Source organism: Homalodisca vitripennis, chromosome 4 (assembly GCF_021130785.1).
Source record: "Homalodisca vitripennis isolate AUS2020 chromosome 4, UT_GWSS_2.1, whole genome shotgun sequence".
Classification (NCBI taxonomy): Eukaryota; Metazoa; Arthropoda; class Insecta; order Hemiptera; family Cicadellidae; genus Homalodisca; species Homalodisca vitripennis.
In genome coordinates this window covers 147,663,801-147,684,359 of record NC_060210.1, presented here as the reverse complement: position 1 = coordinate 147,684,359, position 20,559 = coordinate 147,663,801, and the positions used below count along the sequence as shown (strand labels likewise).

Sequence of the window (20,559 nt, the reverse complement as noted above, 5' to 3'; positions counted from 1 at the left end):
GTGAAGGAAAGGTTAAAGGTACCATGATTTTAAAAATGGATGAAAAATGTCTATGACGCAGTACACTGACCAATGAAATCGTTTCTCAAGTGTACCAGAAACTGCATTCTGATTGTTGATTGGTGATTAATGGCCTGGCTGAACAATTGCCTAACTTGGACGCACTACGGCCTACAATATTGTCACGGAAAACTTTGGATACCACAAGTTGTGTGCAAGGTGGATACTGAAAATTCTGACCAACTACCACAAAGCGCAAAGAATGGCTGATGGGTGAGAGTATTTGGGTCGCTACAAACAAGATGGAGAGGATTTATTTTCATCTTCACCAAAACCGAAAAAGTTTAACCATACTGCATCCACAAGTCAAATATTGATGACTATAATTTTTTGGAACATAAAGGATGTTCTCCTGGTATATTTTATGGAAAATGAGACAACAATTACAGTTGATGTGTACTATGAAACACTCAACAAACTGAGACGTGTGATCTAGAACAAACGACACAGGAAAACTGTCATGTAGCATAATCCTCTTTCAGATAACGTGCGTCCTCACACTACTGAAAAAACCAAGGATAAAATTCAAGATTTTCATTAGGAACTGTTTAACCACCCACAATATACAGTCCTGACCTTGCACCTAGCGACTACTTCTCTTCTTGCATTTGAAACAGTGGCTCAGTGGACATTATTTTCAAACCAAAGAGGAAATGAAAAACAATGTTGTCAACTGGTTCAACTCTCAGGTGGCATGCTTCTATGCAGAGGTATGAAAATGCATAGCTACAAGTGAACGCAATTTTGTAGAGAAGTGAAGTACGTTAGTAGCTTACTAAATGTGACAATAAAATGGGTTTCTTATGAGTTTATTTTTTCCTACGACCAAATGGCCCTTACTTTATGACGATGCCTCATATTAAATGTCCCAAACTAATCACAGATTTGGTTTCAGATTTAGGAGATTATTAAAGTTAAATGGATTGTCACGACAGCTACAGCTTCAATGTAGTACTTAACAATACATTTAGCAAAATGTCAAAAAACTGATTAAAACCTAAAAACCTGATTATGAAACCTTCTGTTAACAACTTGGTTACAAGTGACATGGTAGTATTTGTAATCCATCAGCAGCCATGGTCCTGGATAGTGTGTAATTGTTGTGGAGTTGTGCTATTGGGCTTCCAAAGGTTCAGGTTTAATTCAAAAGAATTTTGCATGAGCGTGTCAGGGTGTGGTTAGAGGTCTGGATTGACGGACTTGGAGCAAAGTTTGGAAGGCAGAGCCAAGCAGTTTCGACTACTAGTGACAAACTCCGGAACAGCTGTGAGACGATTTTGAATTTTACAGGATGGTAAAGAGTTAGGGAAGGGAGGGGAAGATGGGGGAAGCAATGGTTGCAATTCTGGTGGCGAGTACTCAAACAACATAAAATTCAGTGACAGTTCACATTCATCATGTTAGGATGATATATCTTCAGAAGGAATCATAATCAAGGTTAAAAGGTAGTGAAAGAATTCTCTCAAAAACCTTCTAATTTAGTAAAATGTATTTCATAATTTACAAAAATGTTTGAATTAATGTTGTAAATAGAATGATTTCTTCCATTTTCATGTTTTTATTTATGATTAAATTTAAGGTCTTAATATTTTAAATCAAATTTCCTTGATAAGTGCCTGTTAAAATCTCTTTTAAATATAAAATAATAATATTGCTCAGTTTTGAAAAATACAAACTGAATGATTTAGAACTAAAAATATTACATACAAATTTTGCTGTCCACAAGACCTTAATAATAAAAGTGAAAACTTCTAAATGCAAATGAAACAGTTCAATTTTGATTTAAATGGTAATTGATATATTAAACATACATGAAGCAAAGCCACTGAAATACCTCCCATAAAAATTAAACCAAGATTGTTGCAATAGAAGTTTTCACTTCAATATGATAAATTTTACTGCAAGTTATAAAATAATGTTTAAAATATGAAAAAATTAATTTTTAAACTTCTATTTTAAATAACTAAATACTATTATAAATGTGATAAAAATATGGTAAATTAGTTTGTGGTATGATTCTAGTTCTGTTTTCTGCTAGAATGTTGAACCTTTCCATCACCTGTTAAAAAACAATAGAAAATGGTGGATTTGGGGTTGTTTGATAAAATAGACAATTATCAGTGACGTTAAACTATCTCAATTAAACTTTATTGGGCCCATATCCTTGGTTAGTGTAAAACATTATAAACGCTATAATGAAGTTAAAAGATTGTTAAGGAATTCAACACCAAACCATTGTTAGTTATGACTTAAATGTCATCATGAAAAAAACAATAAGAGAAAAAAATTACCATGCAACCTCTAAATTAATAATCATTTTAGAGTAATTTATCATACTAATTTATAAACATTTAAGTGAATATTACAGTGTATTTTATGTCAAAGTATTAGAGAATAATAATTTATTTTATTGTGTGAAATATGAAGGTGCATTTAAACTTAATAAACATTAAAGGTATATAAGCTAAAAAGATAACCACTTTTAAGTGAATTTCAGTAGAGTATAATATACATTAATTGAAAAAAAATAATGTTTGAAAATAACATGTAGGTTATAATTTGTGAAAAGACTTTCTGCTAAAATCACAATGAACAATTTTTTATTAAAGTCAGACAAAACCCAAATGCTTATTATTGCCATGTTCTGATCATTTTGTTTCAATTTATTATTTGAAACGTTTGTATTTGAACCAAGCTGTTTTTTAGAAATAAGTCATTACTTTTTGGAGTTTTTATTTAAATGATACTACTACCAGACCACCATCATGTCAATGTTAATTGACAGACTATGTAATAATTTCATCACTAGAAGCTAAAGTAAGTGTTTTCAATGCACAACAGTCTTTTTTGAGTAAAACAGCTTATAAAAAATACCAAAATTAAGGAAGAGAACATTTTTGCTTTTAAAAGTAAACGTAAGTTTTCTTATCACACAGAATTAACTTTTATTAATATCTTTTGAAAAATCATGTCTTTTATGTAGTTGTTGTCTAGTGAAACATCAATAACAAAGTTGAATTTGATAAACTGACAGGAATTTAATTGCATCTAGTTGACAAAAATAACTAAAATATTGCTTCATATACCAAGTTGATTAATCAAAAACAGGTAATTTTTTATATTGTATAATATGGAACTTAAATTTCTACTGTGTAAAATAATATAATGGGGATAAACTACTAAAATTCACTTGTGTGGTAATTCATCCTGCACTTTAAGTTTAAAATTACTTTATAACAGATAAATTTGTTGAGACGTACTACAATTAAATTCATCGCTTCCGTCATTGCAGTGGCGCAGTCCATCACAGCGTTGGGTTTTCGGGATGCAGAAGTCATTTTCGCACTTAAACTCATCTGATGTACATGCTGAAAACATGCACTGACCGCTTTCAAGCATGCCATACACAGTACTTCCATTCTAACACAGTGAACTCTGTGGTACTGCATTTTTTAAATTTATATATTAATGTGTAGTATTAATTAATATTATTCAAGGATTTAAATTCATTACAATTATTTTCTTGTAACGTATTTCGGGCACTGTATTGTTATTTAAATTAATATGTACTCTTTTTTAATAATTAATTGTTGATTTTTCACTGTTAAATCAAACCAATTGTACTATAAATGACAATAAATTAATTTGAGTAATTTATATAATTCGCTAACTTTTAAATAATGCCTTTATTTGTGGAAACTATTGCTGTACTGAAATTAAATATTCTATATAAAAATACATGCATATTGAGTAGACTTGACTACATTTCCATGCCAAAACAAAACTACAATGCTGTTGCAGCTAGCAAAGTTGCACACAGTTCACTGTGTCTTATGAAAACAAGTAATATCAGCTGTAACCTATTGAACAAATCAAATAAATCAATTCAAATAAAATATGTATTTAGTACAAATTGAGTGCATAATAAGTGCACAAGTTTGAAGTGAAAAGTACGAGAGTAGAATAGTAGTTATTTATAGAAAATAAATGTTATTTTTGTAATAAAAGTTATTGATAAAGATTTTTTCAAAAGAAATCTTCATAATAGAATAAAAAATATATTAATGTTTCAATGGAAATTTTTTAGGACAAAATTAATAGTTTTGTTAGTTTTAACATTGATTTTTACATCAAGAAATTTTTGATAGCATTTAATTCAATACTTGTTTTGATAAGAAGAAAATAACAACTAGAATTTCTCAAATAAATAATTTAATGCATCAGTGTAAATTAAGTTTATAACGTTTTTGATAAGTATTAAATTTTAATTGTAATAACAAAAATTAATAAGCAAAGTTTCTATAATATATAAATTTAGAAGTATTATTTACATAATTATGGTTATAGTATATATTTTACAATAATGTCACACATAAATTAATATAATTTGAATTTTTTTGTTTTTGTATCTAGACAAAATTATTTATTTGTGTTGTAACCCTTTGAGGAGTAAATGTGTAAAAAGTGATCAAGTAATCTACAACCAAACAATAATATATTTTACCCAGTGAAATTGCTATGTTGAAAATTGCATTACAAGTTATTTAAAAATTATATTGTACAATATTGTTTAATGTACTACTTTTTTACTAATGTACTACTATATTTTGTGGTATCTATGGTGAGAAAAATACAGTTAATGTTAGTGTGCGAAATTATTTATTAAGTAATTGTTAATTAAAATAGAATTTCATATCACATTTTTAAAATGTATTTGCACTGTTTTTAGTACTATATTAGATATTACTTGCCTCAAACCCCATAATTTCTGTTTTGTTTTTCACCATGTTTTAGGATTGTATGTATATAATAACATAAATCTTTCTATGATATAAATAATAATGATTATAATGTACAAGTTTAGTTGTATTCACAAACCTAATTGATAAACGAAATAACTAATATCTAACTGGCTGAGCACAGAATGCTGCTACCAATTAAACATAAAATCTGATTAATTTAGAAGTTCCTTATTCCACCCTATGCCCTTCATATTTTGTTCTTTTCCAAAAGTCATTTTGCAGTGTTAATGAATTCTCACAGCAACATAGTGGTGAGGAGAAGTTATATCTTACAAAGTGTATTCCTAAATGAAGGGCTGTTGTTTTATATTTAAATATTGGAAGGTCTGTACACGATTCAACACATGGAATGGCATCTACTGACAATTTACAAAGCCACTGCAGTTTGTTTTTATTTAGCAGTTTTGTGCCAGTAAGTGAATGCAGATTCCAATGTCCCCACCAGTGAATGAGCATTTTTGGATCACGATCGAGATAGGGACGATACAATTTTTGACACTGTTACGAGCAGGGAAATATGGATATCGTACATCAATCCAGTGATGTAATAAACTTTAATCATCGAAATTGAAAAGGTTTTATGGCTCTTTTCAAATTGATTTCTTTATCACAGGTAAATTTCCTAAAACCTTATTTTAAAAATGGTCAAATGGCTATTACCTTAGGAATATGCCCTGTATTTTATGCACACATGTTTCAGGAAAATGTAGAGTATTTGTTTATGTGTTAAAAAAATTAATTAGCGGTTATTCGATCTATTCAATACTCTTACTTAAAAAATAGTAAGACGTGTATGAGTGCATACTCCTCAAAGGGTTGATAAAATGTGAAAAATTAAAATACAAACTTTGAATGTAATAAGAACAGAATGGAAATACAATTACTAGATTAAGCATGCAGAAGCTAGAAAGCAATAAAGCAAAGCTAGAGATGCAGATAAAATAAATTGAAACAGGAGTTAAGATTAGAAAGTTATATATTAAAACATATAAATATTTTTTTTTTCAAATATTTATTGTTTTAATTCACAGTTTAGTATAATTAAAGCATAATATATGTTTGCACAATTTTATTTTAATGTACATAATGCAATATGGTTGAAATTATAATAGTTTATAAATAATAATTCAGTTTACAAAGTATTTAATATGACTGTGTTAATTTGTGTCAAATTAACAACTAATGTGTTGTCCTCAATTAGGTAATAGCTCAATATATTAAAAAGAATTACATACTCATAGAAAGTACTGAAGAAACACGACTTAAGAAAGTGCACTGCAGTAACAAAAAGCACTGGCCATCAGCAAATCCACTGGTCCATCTCACAGACTAATTTGGATAAAATTTTCATAAAATAGAAAAAATAAATTAATTTGGGTTTTATTGAGGCACACATACAACTGAACCAAAGAACTGTGGAGGCTGAGAGATTGTGAATTAACTCTCATTTCCAATGAGACAATCAGGGTCTAAATAATAACACTTGTATTTAGATTGGTGAAATGTGCACTGATTTTAGCCTCTAAGGCACATTGTTGTTGAGTTTTCTAATTCTTACTGTACAATATTTGTGTGTGCTACACACATATTGTTGGCTGTAATATTTAACCTATAGTCTCAAGAAATGGGTAATAAATAATAACAATGTTTTTAAATTGTCTAAACATAAAATTAAAACAATTTGTTACACCTGAAAGTGGTTCCTAGGTTAAATGTTCTAATGTTAAATAGTTGTTGTGATCTGGGAGTAAATATGGGTGAGAACCAAGAGATCAATCCCCACCACAGTGGAAAAAATTAAAACATAATGACTTTAAATATATCTCTGTACAGTTTGCTCAAGAGTTAACTCTTAATTAACAATTTTTGTTCAAACTTAATTAACTACTGATGTAAAATTTACCTCACTTCATGTATGATACCATAATTGAATGACCCCACCTCTCTCCTGCAACGTTATTCCCATCCTCTCCCAGATCAAAATTTTACTTAGGCTACTGCTTGAGATAGTTTCAATTGATCTTTGTAATGGAGAGACCCTTGTAATGTAATATATAAGAAATAAATGCTTGCTAAAATGATCAGAAAAATCACCTTATATTGAGGTAACAGAGTAATTTCAATTTCATCCTGGTCTCCATTTCCATAAATTGAGAAAATGTTAGGTTTTATTAGCTTCAGAGCCTATGTTCATGTTTGGTCATATTCCCATTATAATCTGTAGTTTCCGAACAATAAGACAAAATGTTGAAACTGTTTTCCTACTGTACATATTTGTCAGAAAGAGAATAATTAATTTTTAGCACTCTTGAATCTTCTCTCATATTACAAGTGTTGAGGGGGAGAGGAAGAAAGATGAATGATGCCACTTGTAACACCACAACAGGTCTCTCATAGTTTTGTAAAAACTGTTGACTCATCCCACTGTGATTGTGGTTTTATGTTGAAACAAGTTTTACTCAATAAAGAACAGAAGAACAGAAGTCAATAAAATATTTTAATTTAGGAATATTAAATCACTTCTGTAGAAACAATCCCAAGGGCTTTGTCTAACGGTTACGGAGTTACCTTTAAGACAGCAGAGTTAAGCTTTGAATGTGGCAGCTCCATTATGTGAATAACCAGTAAGTGATATTGTCTTTGACCACCTCCTGGCCATTGTTAATGTCTATCATAATACATCATTTCCAACTGTATCCTTTCTATTAAAATGACACAGCCACCTTACAAGGGTGGTATGAAAAGTTTCTGACCTCAACGTGAATGTGGCAGAGCACTCATAAATAAAAGCTACTGAGTTTTGTTCATCTGCGGACAGTTATTCACCAAAGTTTCATTGATTTTGGATGCACAGTTTTTATGTAACAGTTATTTGAGTGAGTTGATGTGACTTTTTTTGTGAAAATGGACAAAATCGAGTATTGAGCTGTCATTAAATATTTGTTTTTGAAAGGCAATATGTTTTCACAAATCAAAGATGAGTTGGATTCTGTGTATGGGGACTCTGCATCATTATTTACCACATGAAATTTTGGGCTGCTGAATACATCTTATACTGGCTGGGTATAAGACAAGAACATAGCCAGAAAAATAATTTTGGGGGGTTCCAGACAACTGATATTTTCCCATACTGAACAGAAAGTAGGGCCCTATTTTGTTTCTTAAAGAGTTTTGACCCATTTCTTTGTTGAGAACGATCTTTCAGCAGTACATGTCAGTAATACTGAATTATTTAAATAATAATAATCATTTACTAAAAAAGTAATTGAAAAAATTAAAATTTGGTGAGGGTCCGAACCTCTTGGACCCCCTCGCTGGCTACATCTTTGCTGTAAGAGCTTGGAAGAGATTTACATTCGGGACGCCCAAAAACTGGGCAATATGGAATAATAAAAAAAACGTATGAAGTAAACTTTCATTTGTCTCGTTGTTTAAAAACTAACATAATTGGTTAAATTGTATGAAATTAATAATTAATGCAGATTTTAAGCCATAAAATTGAGGTTGAACATGTTTTATATTATTGTTATACTAAAAAGATTTACATTACAATTTAGTGCATAAAGGAATTCATCAATTAAATATATGCTTTTGAATAGCGAAACAGAAACAGAACAATTAATGTAGAGTTTTAGGCCATAAAAATGAGGTTGAACATGTTTAATATTTTTGTGAAAAGATTTATATTACAATATAGTGCATAAAAGAATTCATCAATTAAAGAAAGTTTGCTGAAAAGTGAAACAGAAACAAATAGAGAAAGTGGACATAACAAAGAAAGGACAGAAACTGATTCTAATGAGATGGACGTCACACACATGGAACACCGTGTTCTGCAACTTACGACATGTTTGCTCATCAGTATTGTCTGGACAATCTGATTTCCGATCACATTTTCTCATGTAATCAAGGCACACTCCATTTCGGCATCGAAATTCTGATGGCCTGCATTCACTAAGAGCTACAAAAGTTTACAACAAAATCGAGAATTTATTAAAAGTCAAATAAACACTACACATAAAAATGTATATAAATTGTCCTCTATAATTAACTTTATATTTTATTTTTGTTAACATTTTAAAAATTTATTTTATTTGTGAACTACAAAAAAGTTAAATTTAACCAAATTGATGAAAAAATATAAAATTGATTTAAAAATAAAATATGTCTCATAAAAAAAATGAAAATGAAAAAGTACTGTTAGTTTCAAACACTATATGAAATAGCATAAATTAATGATACACTATGGATGCCACTCACAAATGAATAGCTGTGTCAGCATGCACATGCATCAGTCGCAGACATTGAATACAGGGCACTCAGGATAATATATTTAATTTTAAGAAAACAAAATATATAATAGATGGTAGTTACCTGGATTAAAACTAATTTAATATACTACTTACAGCTACATTATAGAAGGCTAATTTACAGTTACTTCAGTGTATATTTTATTTATTTAAACAAACGAAGAGTCAGTGGTATGTGGATTATTATTTGTATATACAATATACTTTATATATACATAAATTTTGGGAATTTCATTTTAAAGCTTTTATAATTAATCACATTTTTAATTGAAGAAGAAAAACTTGGATGAAGGGAAATGACAGGTTGTGATCTTTTAAATACTGAAGAGTTCAACCGATATGCCTCTACCTGTATAAGTAAAGAACAAAGTGATACCAACTTTTGAATTTACAGGGTGGATAGTGATTTAGGATCTTGGACAGCAATATGAGTCTAGAAAGAAGAACATCAAAATGAGGGCTCTAGTTGACAGCAGATTGTGGAAAACGATAATTACTTATGAATCCAGCCACATTGAAATGGGTGAGAGCGATTAAACAAGAACTTGAGTAGGAGAACTCAAAAATGATTTTTGACTCCAAGCATTAAAATCCCATCCGACTTTCAACTCATCAGCCATGTCCAAGAGATCTTAACACATCTTTAGGGAGCTAACATAATCGATTTGTGCCAATATTGACTTGATGTCAGTACAACTGTCAGTAAGCAATGCCCAGGATATTAATTATATTTGCCCCTTCAAGATGCTGAGAGAAGATCACACAGACATCACTGATGGTTTGAAAGATCAATAGGCTTTGAGTGCTTGGATTCTAATCATATGTTTGAGTTTTATTACTACAACTCGTGTTCCTCTGGACAGGGTATATACAGTTCACATGTCCTGTTTGTGGAGGTCTGATGAACCGGACAGGGACAGTATTGTGGGTATCAGCACCTTTTCTATCACTTCTTTCCTTCTACTTATATAATTTTCTCTTTGTATCACTTCAATTTGCTGGAAATACAAAGATGAAATCATGAAGGAATAATAAAGAGAGATGACAACATTGATTATGCGATTCAGTCAGTCCTGTGAAAGAACATTTTCAGAAAAGCACTTAAATTTAATTTTAAAACTTTCAGTGCTTTAAAACTATATGAGTCTTGGAGGTAGACCTACTAGAGAATATTGTATCATTAATAATTAACTGAACAGTACTTCAGACTGCTTCAGATGAAATTTGGTCTGGGATGCAAAAGTGACTGTCAATAAATGGTCGGGTGTTCAAAACAGGGGGGGAGAAGTATAAAAATAGACATAAATGATACTGGGATTCGGTCTAGCAAAATAGAGCAATCAGATAGGATAAAGACTAAAATGAGAAATACTATTAGAATTTCACTCAAAGTAAAGTAATCAATAAATGGACAACAAAACTGAAATTGGACTAATTGATAAAATACTGCTAAGAAGAGTAGAACAAATAAAGATAAAAATAGAGGGATATCACCCTATCGTACTGTATTGTAAGTATAGTGATATCAAAATCATTGGTAAGTAAAGCAAGTAGATTTTTACAAAATATTATTTTGTAGTAACAATAATTATTTTAGCTATGAAGTAAAAGCTAATATAATTAATTTTCTTACTACATTATTAATATATGTCCTGATAATCTTTCTCATGTCTAAAGATGATAAAACAATTTGTTTAGAAAATAAGTGTTAATTTTGTCTGTAGAGGTAACTTGCTCTCAGTTCAAATCAGTAATGCCCATAAATCAGTAATTTATTTGAATAATATTCTAAATTACCTTCAAATTTATATACCCAAAACCAAAACTTTATTATATGCATTTGACTCTCAATCAACTGAAACCCGATTAACAAAATTTCAGAGTTCACCAAATAGATTTCAAGCAATCATGAATGTTTAAGATTTTTAGGTATCTTAAAAATTTGTATTAATGATGGGATTAATTAGTTCACTTACTTTACTGTCCATATGATAAAATAAAGGTTAAAAATACCTTGAGTTTTTGCTCATACGAAAAATGTTAAGCCTCATGCACTTTTAAGTCCTTATTTTAGAATGTACCATTAAAAGAGATGTCTCATTTTAAATGTATAGTTAATATGCATCCATACATTTTGTAATCTTCGTTGTAAAGTGTATACTTTTTGAACATTCAAACTATGAAGTACAACAAAGTTTGAGATTTTGTTTTCTGAATAGCCCATAAAAGTACTAAAAAAACTAAAAAACATTTGGATGTGTATTAGTTATATATATATATATATATATATATATATATATATATATATATATATATATATATATATATATATATATATACATATTTTAATAAGAAATCTCCCATAGTTCTATGACTAAAAATAAGAGAATAAAACTGCATGACATTCAACATTGTCCTTATGGAAAAAGAAACTCGTCATTTTACTACAGTACAGGTACTCTTAACAATAAATTTAACTAACAATTTAGTTTATGATCCATTTTAACTGAATTCCCATTTAACCAAGCTACTTCAGTCCCATCAAAATCCATTCAGTGTGACTCTGGTCTATTACTTTCTAATTAACAGATTATAAAATTATGCTTTATTATAAAATGAAAACTATATGAATAAGTGACATATAATGGGCTAATGTAAATGCCAGAATTTGTATGTTAAAATATATTAAAACTTAAATGTAAAAAAAACCAATTTCTAAATGGAGTGAGAAATCTTTACTTCAATTGTTGAATTAAAAGTGTGTTTATAGACTTACTGGAGGTGTTGGGGCAATCTCGTTCATCGGATCCGTCATGTGGACAGTCTACCCTGCCATTACACCTTAGGCCTATTTCCAGACAGGATTGATCGTCACATTCGAATTGTCGCACTGAGTCACATGCTGTGGAAATCAATAGTGTTTCAGAAAATAATAAACAAAATAAGACTGAAATAAATTAAGGAAAAATTTAAATATGTAAAGTAAAAGCATAAACTAATATGAATAATCAATTTAAAAAGTATAAAGATATTGGTGGCACTGAGTGATATGACAGGTTCATGGTTCTGATGAATTTGTCCATTTATCTTCTTTACTATGCTCATTAGATTTCCTAATCGTGGTCAGGTACATAAGCACAAGGGGGTAAACAAAACAAAATTGTAAATGAAGTTTACAAAACTTTAATTAAACAAAAAAAAGAAGAACTTAACATAAAAACTGAAAGTAGGAAAACATGAATAAGAAATACAAAAGTAATATGGCTAAACTCAAAGTAAAATATAAAACCCTATTAAGACATATTCTCATAAGTGACCACCAATAAAACTATTTCATGGACTAACAAATGGTAATTCTTCTTGTAATTTTGAAATAATCACTGACGTTCTTATTTCCAAATTGTTGGAAAGTCTGTACATATTGGACAGGAACATGGATAAATAAATATATATTTTTTAAGCAAATAATATATTTATTCAATCAAAATGTATTTTAGTGGCCTTATCATACCAAACAAGACTCTTTGGGTCAAAAATAAAAAAAGATACCTTGGTTTATAAGACCTGATTGCATAACTTTTAAAGTAAACAACCTATAAAATTTCCTGGCACCTGAGAATCCACGATCAGTAGAAGCTTTTAGCTTTCCTGAGCCCCCAGTCTCTTAGCTCCCAATCTGTGGAGGCTTCTGTTCTCTAGAAGCTGTGGACTCTGGATTCTCGTAGCATTTGGAAGTTTCCAACCTCTAGTATTTCCTGGACTTTGGAAGATTTCAGCACTTGGAGCCATTATAATCACTCAAGTTTCTACCCACTGGAATCTTGCCACTCTTGGTTTTTGGTTTCTGGAAGACTTCAGCCTATTGAATGTCCTGGACTTATGTCACTGAAATCTATAGTATATAGAACTTCTGTTCTCTTCTGTTACTCTGTAGACATTTTTGGTCAATAAGATATTGTGGCTTGTGTAAGCTTCTAGAACTGGACTTCTCTAAGTCCTGAGCTCTAGGAGTTTCTGCTCTTCAATACTTCCAGCCTCTAGAAGCTTCCAGTATATAGGAAATTCCTCTTGCTCCAAGCCCTTGAACTGCTTGATTACTTTGCTGTTCAAAGCCATCTAATCAACCTGTGGTCAAAATTGTATGTCTAGAGGTTCCCGTTTGTTATAAAATGTTCGTGCTAATTTTGGTCAAAACTTATGCACCTATAAGATATCTAGGAGAGTTTGTAGAAAATGGTTTTGACCCTGTAACTCCTCGCTCTTGGTTCTCGGAAATGTTCCAAAACATTTTTCTAGTGCATCCTGGCTTATTTACAAATATTCAAACTAATCTGGCATCATCAGTTAATAGCTGAGGAGAAAGTATATAAAGGTTAACATGTCATTTTCTTAAGAATACTGGTAATACTAACTTGTCATACAGGCAGTACTATCACTTTCATTAGTAATAGCATAAACAAAGCATGTTCAAACTGGGACATTCTGCTGTTGTTTGATGGTAACATTTCCTGAGTATTTGAGTGATAACCTAAATCTGACTGTATACTGTATACTCTATTTACCTTAGATTTACTTAAGTAAATTACTCTATTTACTTAGGTCTGCCATTGAAATGTAAGCTAAGTTTGATGCTGAAGCAAAATACAAGTTTCTTACAATGCAGTTTATCTTCATAGCCATTCTCAAGTGCGCAGTAACATAGTCTTAAAGCTTGGATATAAGCATGCTATAATGATGAGTATATAATATATATGAATAAAAAAAATGCACTCAAACCAAACAGGCACAAGCATTGCAAAATAAGATGCACCAAAGGCAAGTTGTCTAATGCAATAAACAAGATAATATTGTGGTATAAAAAATGAACAATTTACACAACTAAAATTATGACCGATAATAACCATATTTCACCAGTTTCATCCTATATTTGATCAATTATTGTTGATCTTGCAAATACAAAGGATGAAGGAACAAAGATTACTTACAGGAGAGACAACTCTCTGTTCGAGAGTAAGGAGTAAGTCATAGCTGAGTACATTGTATAAGTAATAATTCGTTAGTGTTTGAGTAAAGTTTATTAAAGTACTTGAATTACTGTATATGAAAACTTACGGCAACCCATCTCATCGCTGTTCTCAGACAAGCAATCTACGTTCCCGTCACACACCGTTTGGCTAGTGGGATACAAATCCTGGAGACGGAGCAGAGAAACTGGCCGAGGGGACAAATGTGGATATCTACAGCAATGTTAGTCAAGCAAATACATCATCCTCAGTCAAAGAAAGTCCATGCAACAAAACTACAATATCAATCTACAATCATTCTTCTTTTAAAGACAAATTTAAATACTTTGCAAGCTCCAGAACAGAACCTGCGCTTACAACAACCACTGATCAGGAAATGGAAGTTTTGTGTTTTTATAAACTATTCACAGATTAACTATTTATTTAAATGCTCTTTTTACCTAAAAGAATATTAATACTTGTACTGTTAATTGCACTTTGCCGCTAATCCTTTGGAGATGAGAAGGAGAGCAAAGTAATTACTAGTTACATTAACACTTTGCAAGGTGACGTTAAGTGTGAAACATTATATTAAGTTGCATTATTATTATTGCAGTGAAGCCCTGCCGATTTAGTTATATAATAAAGAAAATACTCTACTTGTGTTATAGTGTGAATTAAAGCCATTTTATAATTTTTAAAAAGCATAAATATCTTATTAGGAACAGATCTAAAGAGTTATTTGAAAAAGTTTAACGCTAAATTTAGGTTAATATAAGTAAACAAAATTTCAACATGAAGAGTATAAATGATTATTTACATAGAATGGAAAAATAATAAAATAGGAAACATAATAGAAATAAATATTGGATTAAAATACCGTTATTGACATCATATTTAGTTTTCCCTGAATGACTCTTCTAATATTTTGGAAAATAACCAGAGTTTTGAAATACTCTGGATTTCATAATAAGTAATAGGGTTTTAATAAAATTACAATAATAACATGGACAGAAAAAAAAATACAAATAAAGTATATTAATTGTAACAAATATTGTGTCAATTTAAACATTTTAAGGTTTGAAAAGATGAGATCTAATTATGGTTAGTTATTAGCCATAGAAATTCTTACTTTTAATATAAATATAATAATGAAACCTATTTATTTTTATAGTGAGGCAAACATAGTTTAATTAAGCATTGCAGTGGGTTTTAAAAACTATTTATTACTAAATACGAGAGAACTAATATTTTTTTTAACTTTCTTTATTAATTACATGTACGAATGAAATGGCTTGTAGTCAAATGTTTGCCTCATGAAAATGATAAGCAATATGACCACAAGAAACTTGATATTTAAGAATTTGTCTGTTTAAATATTAGTGGACATTTCCCTACAAGAAAATTAAAAAAGGGAAAATTAAAAAGAACGTTCATAACAAATAAGTGTTTTAAGTCCTAAGCTGGTATGCAAATATTTATTTATACACCTTGAACTATACACAAGTTATCAAGTTGTTTCCTCATTTTTCTCCCACAATTTGTACTAGGGATAGGATAAAATATATTTTTAAATTTCGCTAATTAATGAGTTTATTATCTATAAATGGAAGTTAGAAAAGTATTACAATTTAATTATAATATTCCTACATTACATAAAGTATAAATAAATCTAAAAAAACTTGTCAATATAAAAAAACAGAAATGAGGGAAATGTTTACCCAGGAACTAAGCTCTGAGAGAAAATGTTTCTTGTGTTTGGTGCTTATAAATTTGCATATCACTTAGTGGAAGTGTTGTTCTCATTTTAAACAATATTGGTGACAACCTCCTCCTCACATAAAATAATAACAGTGATAAAGTGGCATCATTTTGTTCAAAAAGTCAAAATAAGAGAGTATGCAAAATTACAACAGTTATATTGTGAATTTAATTTAAAAGATATTGAAAATATATTGAACTCAGATTAGAAAATTTAAGAGAACTAAACTAACAATATATAAGTTAGCAATTTAATGTTAACTTTAAAATTTATAAGCTTTAATTGTACAAAATGAGCATAATTCAATATGCCACTTAGTTTATATTGTAACATTAAAAATGCACTAGTGATCTATATGATTTCCTTGTTAATAACAGTATATTTAATATACAGATATATTATTTTGATTGTAAAATTCAGGAGATTTAACTGATTAGTCCTCATCTTCATAAAATGTATTTAAACTCAAGTAGTTTATATCTATGAAACTGTTTATTACTATACTTTGGATTTAATTCCGTAAGTTAGCATATCAACTAAATAATGATTAATAATTTTGGTTTATATAATTAATTGTAATAATATAATTAAAATATTACAATAAGTCGTGAGAGTGGAAGAAAACCAATTTCTGAGAGAGATCTGTTAAGTTTTTTACACTGCAAATCCACTACAGATATTATAATTTTGATCCTTTTAATCTCTAACGAGATATTTCCAGATTTTCAAGTTTAATTTATATTTTAATTTATTTATTGATCAGACTATAATGTTATTAACTGTTGAAGAAGAAGAATAACTCAAGAAGAGGATATGCAGTATTTTATTATCAGTTTTCTAAAATTACCATATTTAAATCAAATAATAAAAACTTCATTAAAGGAAAGGGTGTGAGTCTAAAATTTTTATTTAGTAAAAAAAATAATTGCCAGCAATGATAAAGCTTTAAAAAGCTAGAAGCCTTGAGAAGTACAATAGTCATGAGATAAGATAAGCAGGTAAGTCAATTAGTTTGTAAGCAAAGTATTGGTGAAAGAGTGAGTAAAAGACAAGCCTTTGCCAAAATACTTATACATATGTGTTGCAAGTATTAGAGATGCATGTTAATTTAAAATGAGCAAACCAGATCAATAAAACTTAAGTTGATTGATAAAAAGAGCACATTTTAATAAAGCAGCAAAATATTAAGTGTTACATTCGTTTAATGGCAGAACATTTTAATAACTACACTTTCTATTTGATTCCTTACCTACTACCATGCACAAAAAATGTATCATATATTTATTGTATATTCCATACACTAAACTACATACTTTGAATATTCATAATTAATGGGAAAATTTTTCTGTAATAAAAAAACTAGCAGTATAATAAAACTATAAAAAAAGGAATGTAAATACCAGAATTCACAGACGACATGTTGTTGATTAAAAGACCATATTGTTACAAGGTGATTAGTTAAAAATGTGTAAAATTTAACTTTTAATATTTCATAAATGTTCCAATGAATAATTCACATCTTGAGCACTTAAAATATATGTCAATTTAAAAACAAAAATAAATCACTTTTCAAACACATTCAAACTGTATATTTTTCCAAACTAATGGTGATATATCATAACAATAGAAAATATCCCCTGGCTTAGAAGGAATATATAATCAGATTTTTATACAGAATGTTTCTAATAAATGACCACTAATGATAACTTGGAAACTATATAAGTTACAGGTTAATCTAAATCAATTTTAATATGAAATCCATATTAGTTTTTTATGTTTGATTTATTAAATTTGTTGCTGTATATAAGTTTGAAACATAAGATAGTCGAGATATCTGTGATTTAATGGATATGGCTGATTAAAAAAAAAATTTAAGACATGAGTTTTACATTGGTACAAAATGCACTGCTGGACTAAATCTTTGGGCTTAGAACCTTAACCACTCTGTGTGATCGTGTACAAAATTCACTCCTAACTATTTAATATAACAATTTTTACATTACTGTATTAAAGTATTTAATTTTACTTAAAAACTAAAACATTAATTAATGATGGCTTCAAAATTTCTCCTAGACACACAAAAAATTATGAAGTGGCAGAAATATTATTTAGGATGACATGCAATACGTAATACCAATGTCGGGAAATAAGCTACCTTGAGTGGTGACGTTGGTTTGGATACAGTTTTCCTCATCACTGTGGTCTCTACAGTCATGTATGCTATCACAGTACTGTGTCCGATTCACACAGCCGCTGCCATCACGGCACTCAAACTGCTCTGGCGTGCACACTACCAACCAACCAAATACCACCATCAAGGCATGCAACACCAATAACCACACTAAATAAAAATAAATTCAATAAATGGAGTAAGCAAATAGTAATATTAATGAAATAAAGTATAAAAAACAAGTAGTTCTATTGTCTTATCCATGCATGTTTAACCCAGATACGAAATGCTGGTCTGTAAAATTAAAATAAATCACACACTGAACAGAACACTTATCTTTCCAATTGTAGTCTTTGGAAAACTTGTCACTTGGCAAACTATTTATTTCATCTTAGGAATCATTTGATCCTAAAATAAGCCTTATATGGAACACAATAAACTTTTATATACAGAACAAAAATTCTGCACATTGATAGCAAATTAATGTGGTTTTCTATTAAGATATTCTCATTTAGAGACGCATTACACACATTAGTAACTATAAACAATGTAATACTTTTCACAAAGTGTTAAGTTAACAATAATTTATCCTTTAAGTATTAGAATGATATAATAAGGGCTCGAACACTGCATTAATGACAATCTCATGACTGTGTACTTAAGATTTTATTAAATCCGAAAATATACTTGAGTTCAATAATAAAGCAGCAGTACCTTGAAAATATAGTAACTGTTTTGTGATACAATTAATAAATTGATAGTAACTGTCTTTTTAATTACGGTAATTAATGACCAATTTTTAAAAATTATTGCATCAATACATAAAACATATACTCAATGAAATCTTGGGACTACCTTGACGATCTGGACAATAGTATTCATCACTGTTGTCTCTACAATCAGGTCGATTGTCACAGTATTGTGTTCTGGAGACACATCCGCTGCCATCATAGCACTCGAACTGATCAGGCTTGCAAGCTACCAACCAAACACCACAATAAGCATGCAACACCATAACCTCCACTACCAACAATTAAAACTACTAATATCATCTAACACCGAGAAAAAACTATATTTCTTATACAAAGAAGTATAAGAAAAGAACGCAAAATTCTGATGCGATGTAGTAGTTTTAATACCATTAACTATTAAACTGAGATAAATCATATGTTTATTATAAACTTATATTATTTAATGTAGTGAAAGTGTTACATCAAGTACTTGACTTAAAATACTTTTTAGCATTAATCTACAGATTAACTACTGCACATCTTTAATACCGCTGTAGTAGTTTTAATACCATTAACTATTAAACTGAGATAAATCATACGTTTATTATAAACTTATTTTATTTAATGTAGTGAAAGTGTTACATCAAGTACTTGACTTAAAATCTTTTTAGCATTAATCTACAGATTAACTACTGCACATCTTTAATGATTAATTATTCTTCCGATGTGGAATATTTCAATGGATATGATGTGCTCGTTGTTAGTTTGCAGTACTGTGGTTAAAGAACCAAGTTTGACTTTGCGTCTACCTGGGCGAGGACAGCTTAACTCATCGCTGTTGTCGGCACAGTCGTTGTGACCATCACAAAACTGGACTAGAGTAATACAGGTGCCGTCACCGCACTGGAACTGCTCTGATGTGCATGCTACCAAACCAAATACCACGAAATAAGCAAACAACACTCCCAACTTTACACACAACTCCTAAGCAATTTTCAGTGATGCATACAGAAAGGGACTTTTACAGCAGGGTAAGCTTAGGTACTTACGATGTAGTTACACAAAATGTGGTTCAATTTTATTACTATTAACAGTGTTTCATATTATTGCTTTATATTATATATGCAACCGAATTCCACCAAATAACTAAGCTGTATTAATGCAGATACAAATGCATTGGTAGTAACATAGATTCTAAGTCTATCAAAAAAATACAATTGTAAAGGAGAAAGAAATTGTACATATTGTTTTAAGTTAAATGAATAATTTCACCCTAAGTATGATACTTTTTACTGTTATTGATTGACTTAACCTCAGAGGAAGAGACTTTGGATTTTAATAATCACATGGGTTAGTGATTGAAGGACGGATCAAGAATGTTAGTTTTTTAATTGGGTAGTGCAGATTTAAAGCTACCTTGACGAGTGACGTTGGGTTGGCTACAGTTGGACTCGTCGCTGTAGTCTCTACAGTCATACCGGCCATCACAATACTGGGCTAGAGCAATGCAGCTGCTCCCATCACGACACTCGAACTGCTCTGATGTGCACGCTACCAACCAAATTCCACCAAATAACCAAGCTGCAGTAATTGCAGATATAAACGTATTTGTAGCAACATAGATTCTAATACTGTCAAAAAAGCACAATTTTAAAGCAGTAAAAAGTTGTACATATCGTTTAAAGTTAACCGAATAATAATTTCACCATAAATATGACACC

General features: G+C 29.9%; 1 protein-coding gene across 36 annotated transcripts in view; it reads right to left on the bottom strand.

Annotated features, from left to right (window-relative positions):
* The window catches only part of LOC124360280 (basement membrane-specific heparan sulfate proteoglycan core protein), a 528,539-nt gene that overhangs the window by 191,634 nt on the left and 316,346 nt on the right, over positions 1-20,559 (bottom strand). For 18 of the 36 annotated variants that reach the window (XM_046813745.1, XM_046813754.1, XM_046813763.1 and 15 more), the window contains 7 exons: positions 20,255-20,389; positions 19,648-19,764; positions 18,963-19,085; positions 18,093-18,227; positions 11,949-12,074; positions 8,707-8,823; positions 3,321-3,428 (listed from right to left, as the gene is read on the bottom strand). The exons of 2 other annotated variants lie outside the window; for them this stretch is intronic. In XM_046813745.1, the coding sequence (XP_046669701.1) occupies positions 3,321-3,428; positions 8,707-8,823; positions 11,949-12,074; positions 18,093-18,227; positions 18,963-19,085; positions 19,648-19,764; positions 20,255-20,389 (861 nt within the window). Of the gene's footprint in view, positions 1-3,320; positions 3,429-8,706; positions 8,824-11,948; positions 12,075-14,284; positions 14,310-18,092; positions 18,228-18,962; positions 19,086-19,647; positions 19,765-20,254; positions 20,390-20,559 lie in introns of those variants that run through there. 16 more of the 36 variants (XM_046813757.1, XM_046813765.1, XM_046813771.1 and 13 more) reach the window with 11 other exon arrangements.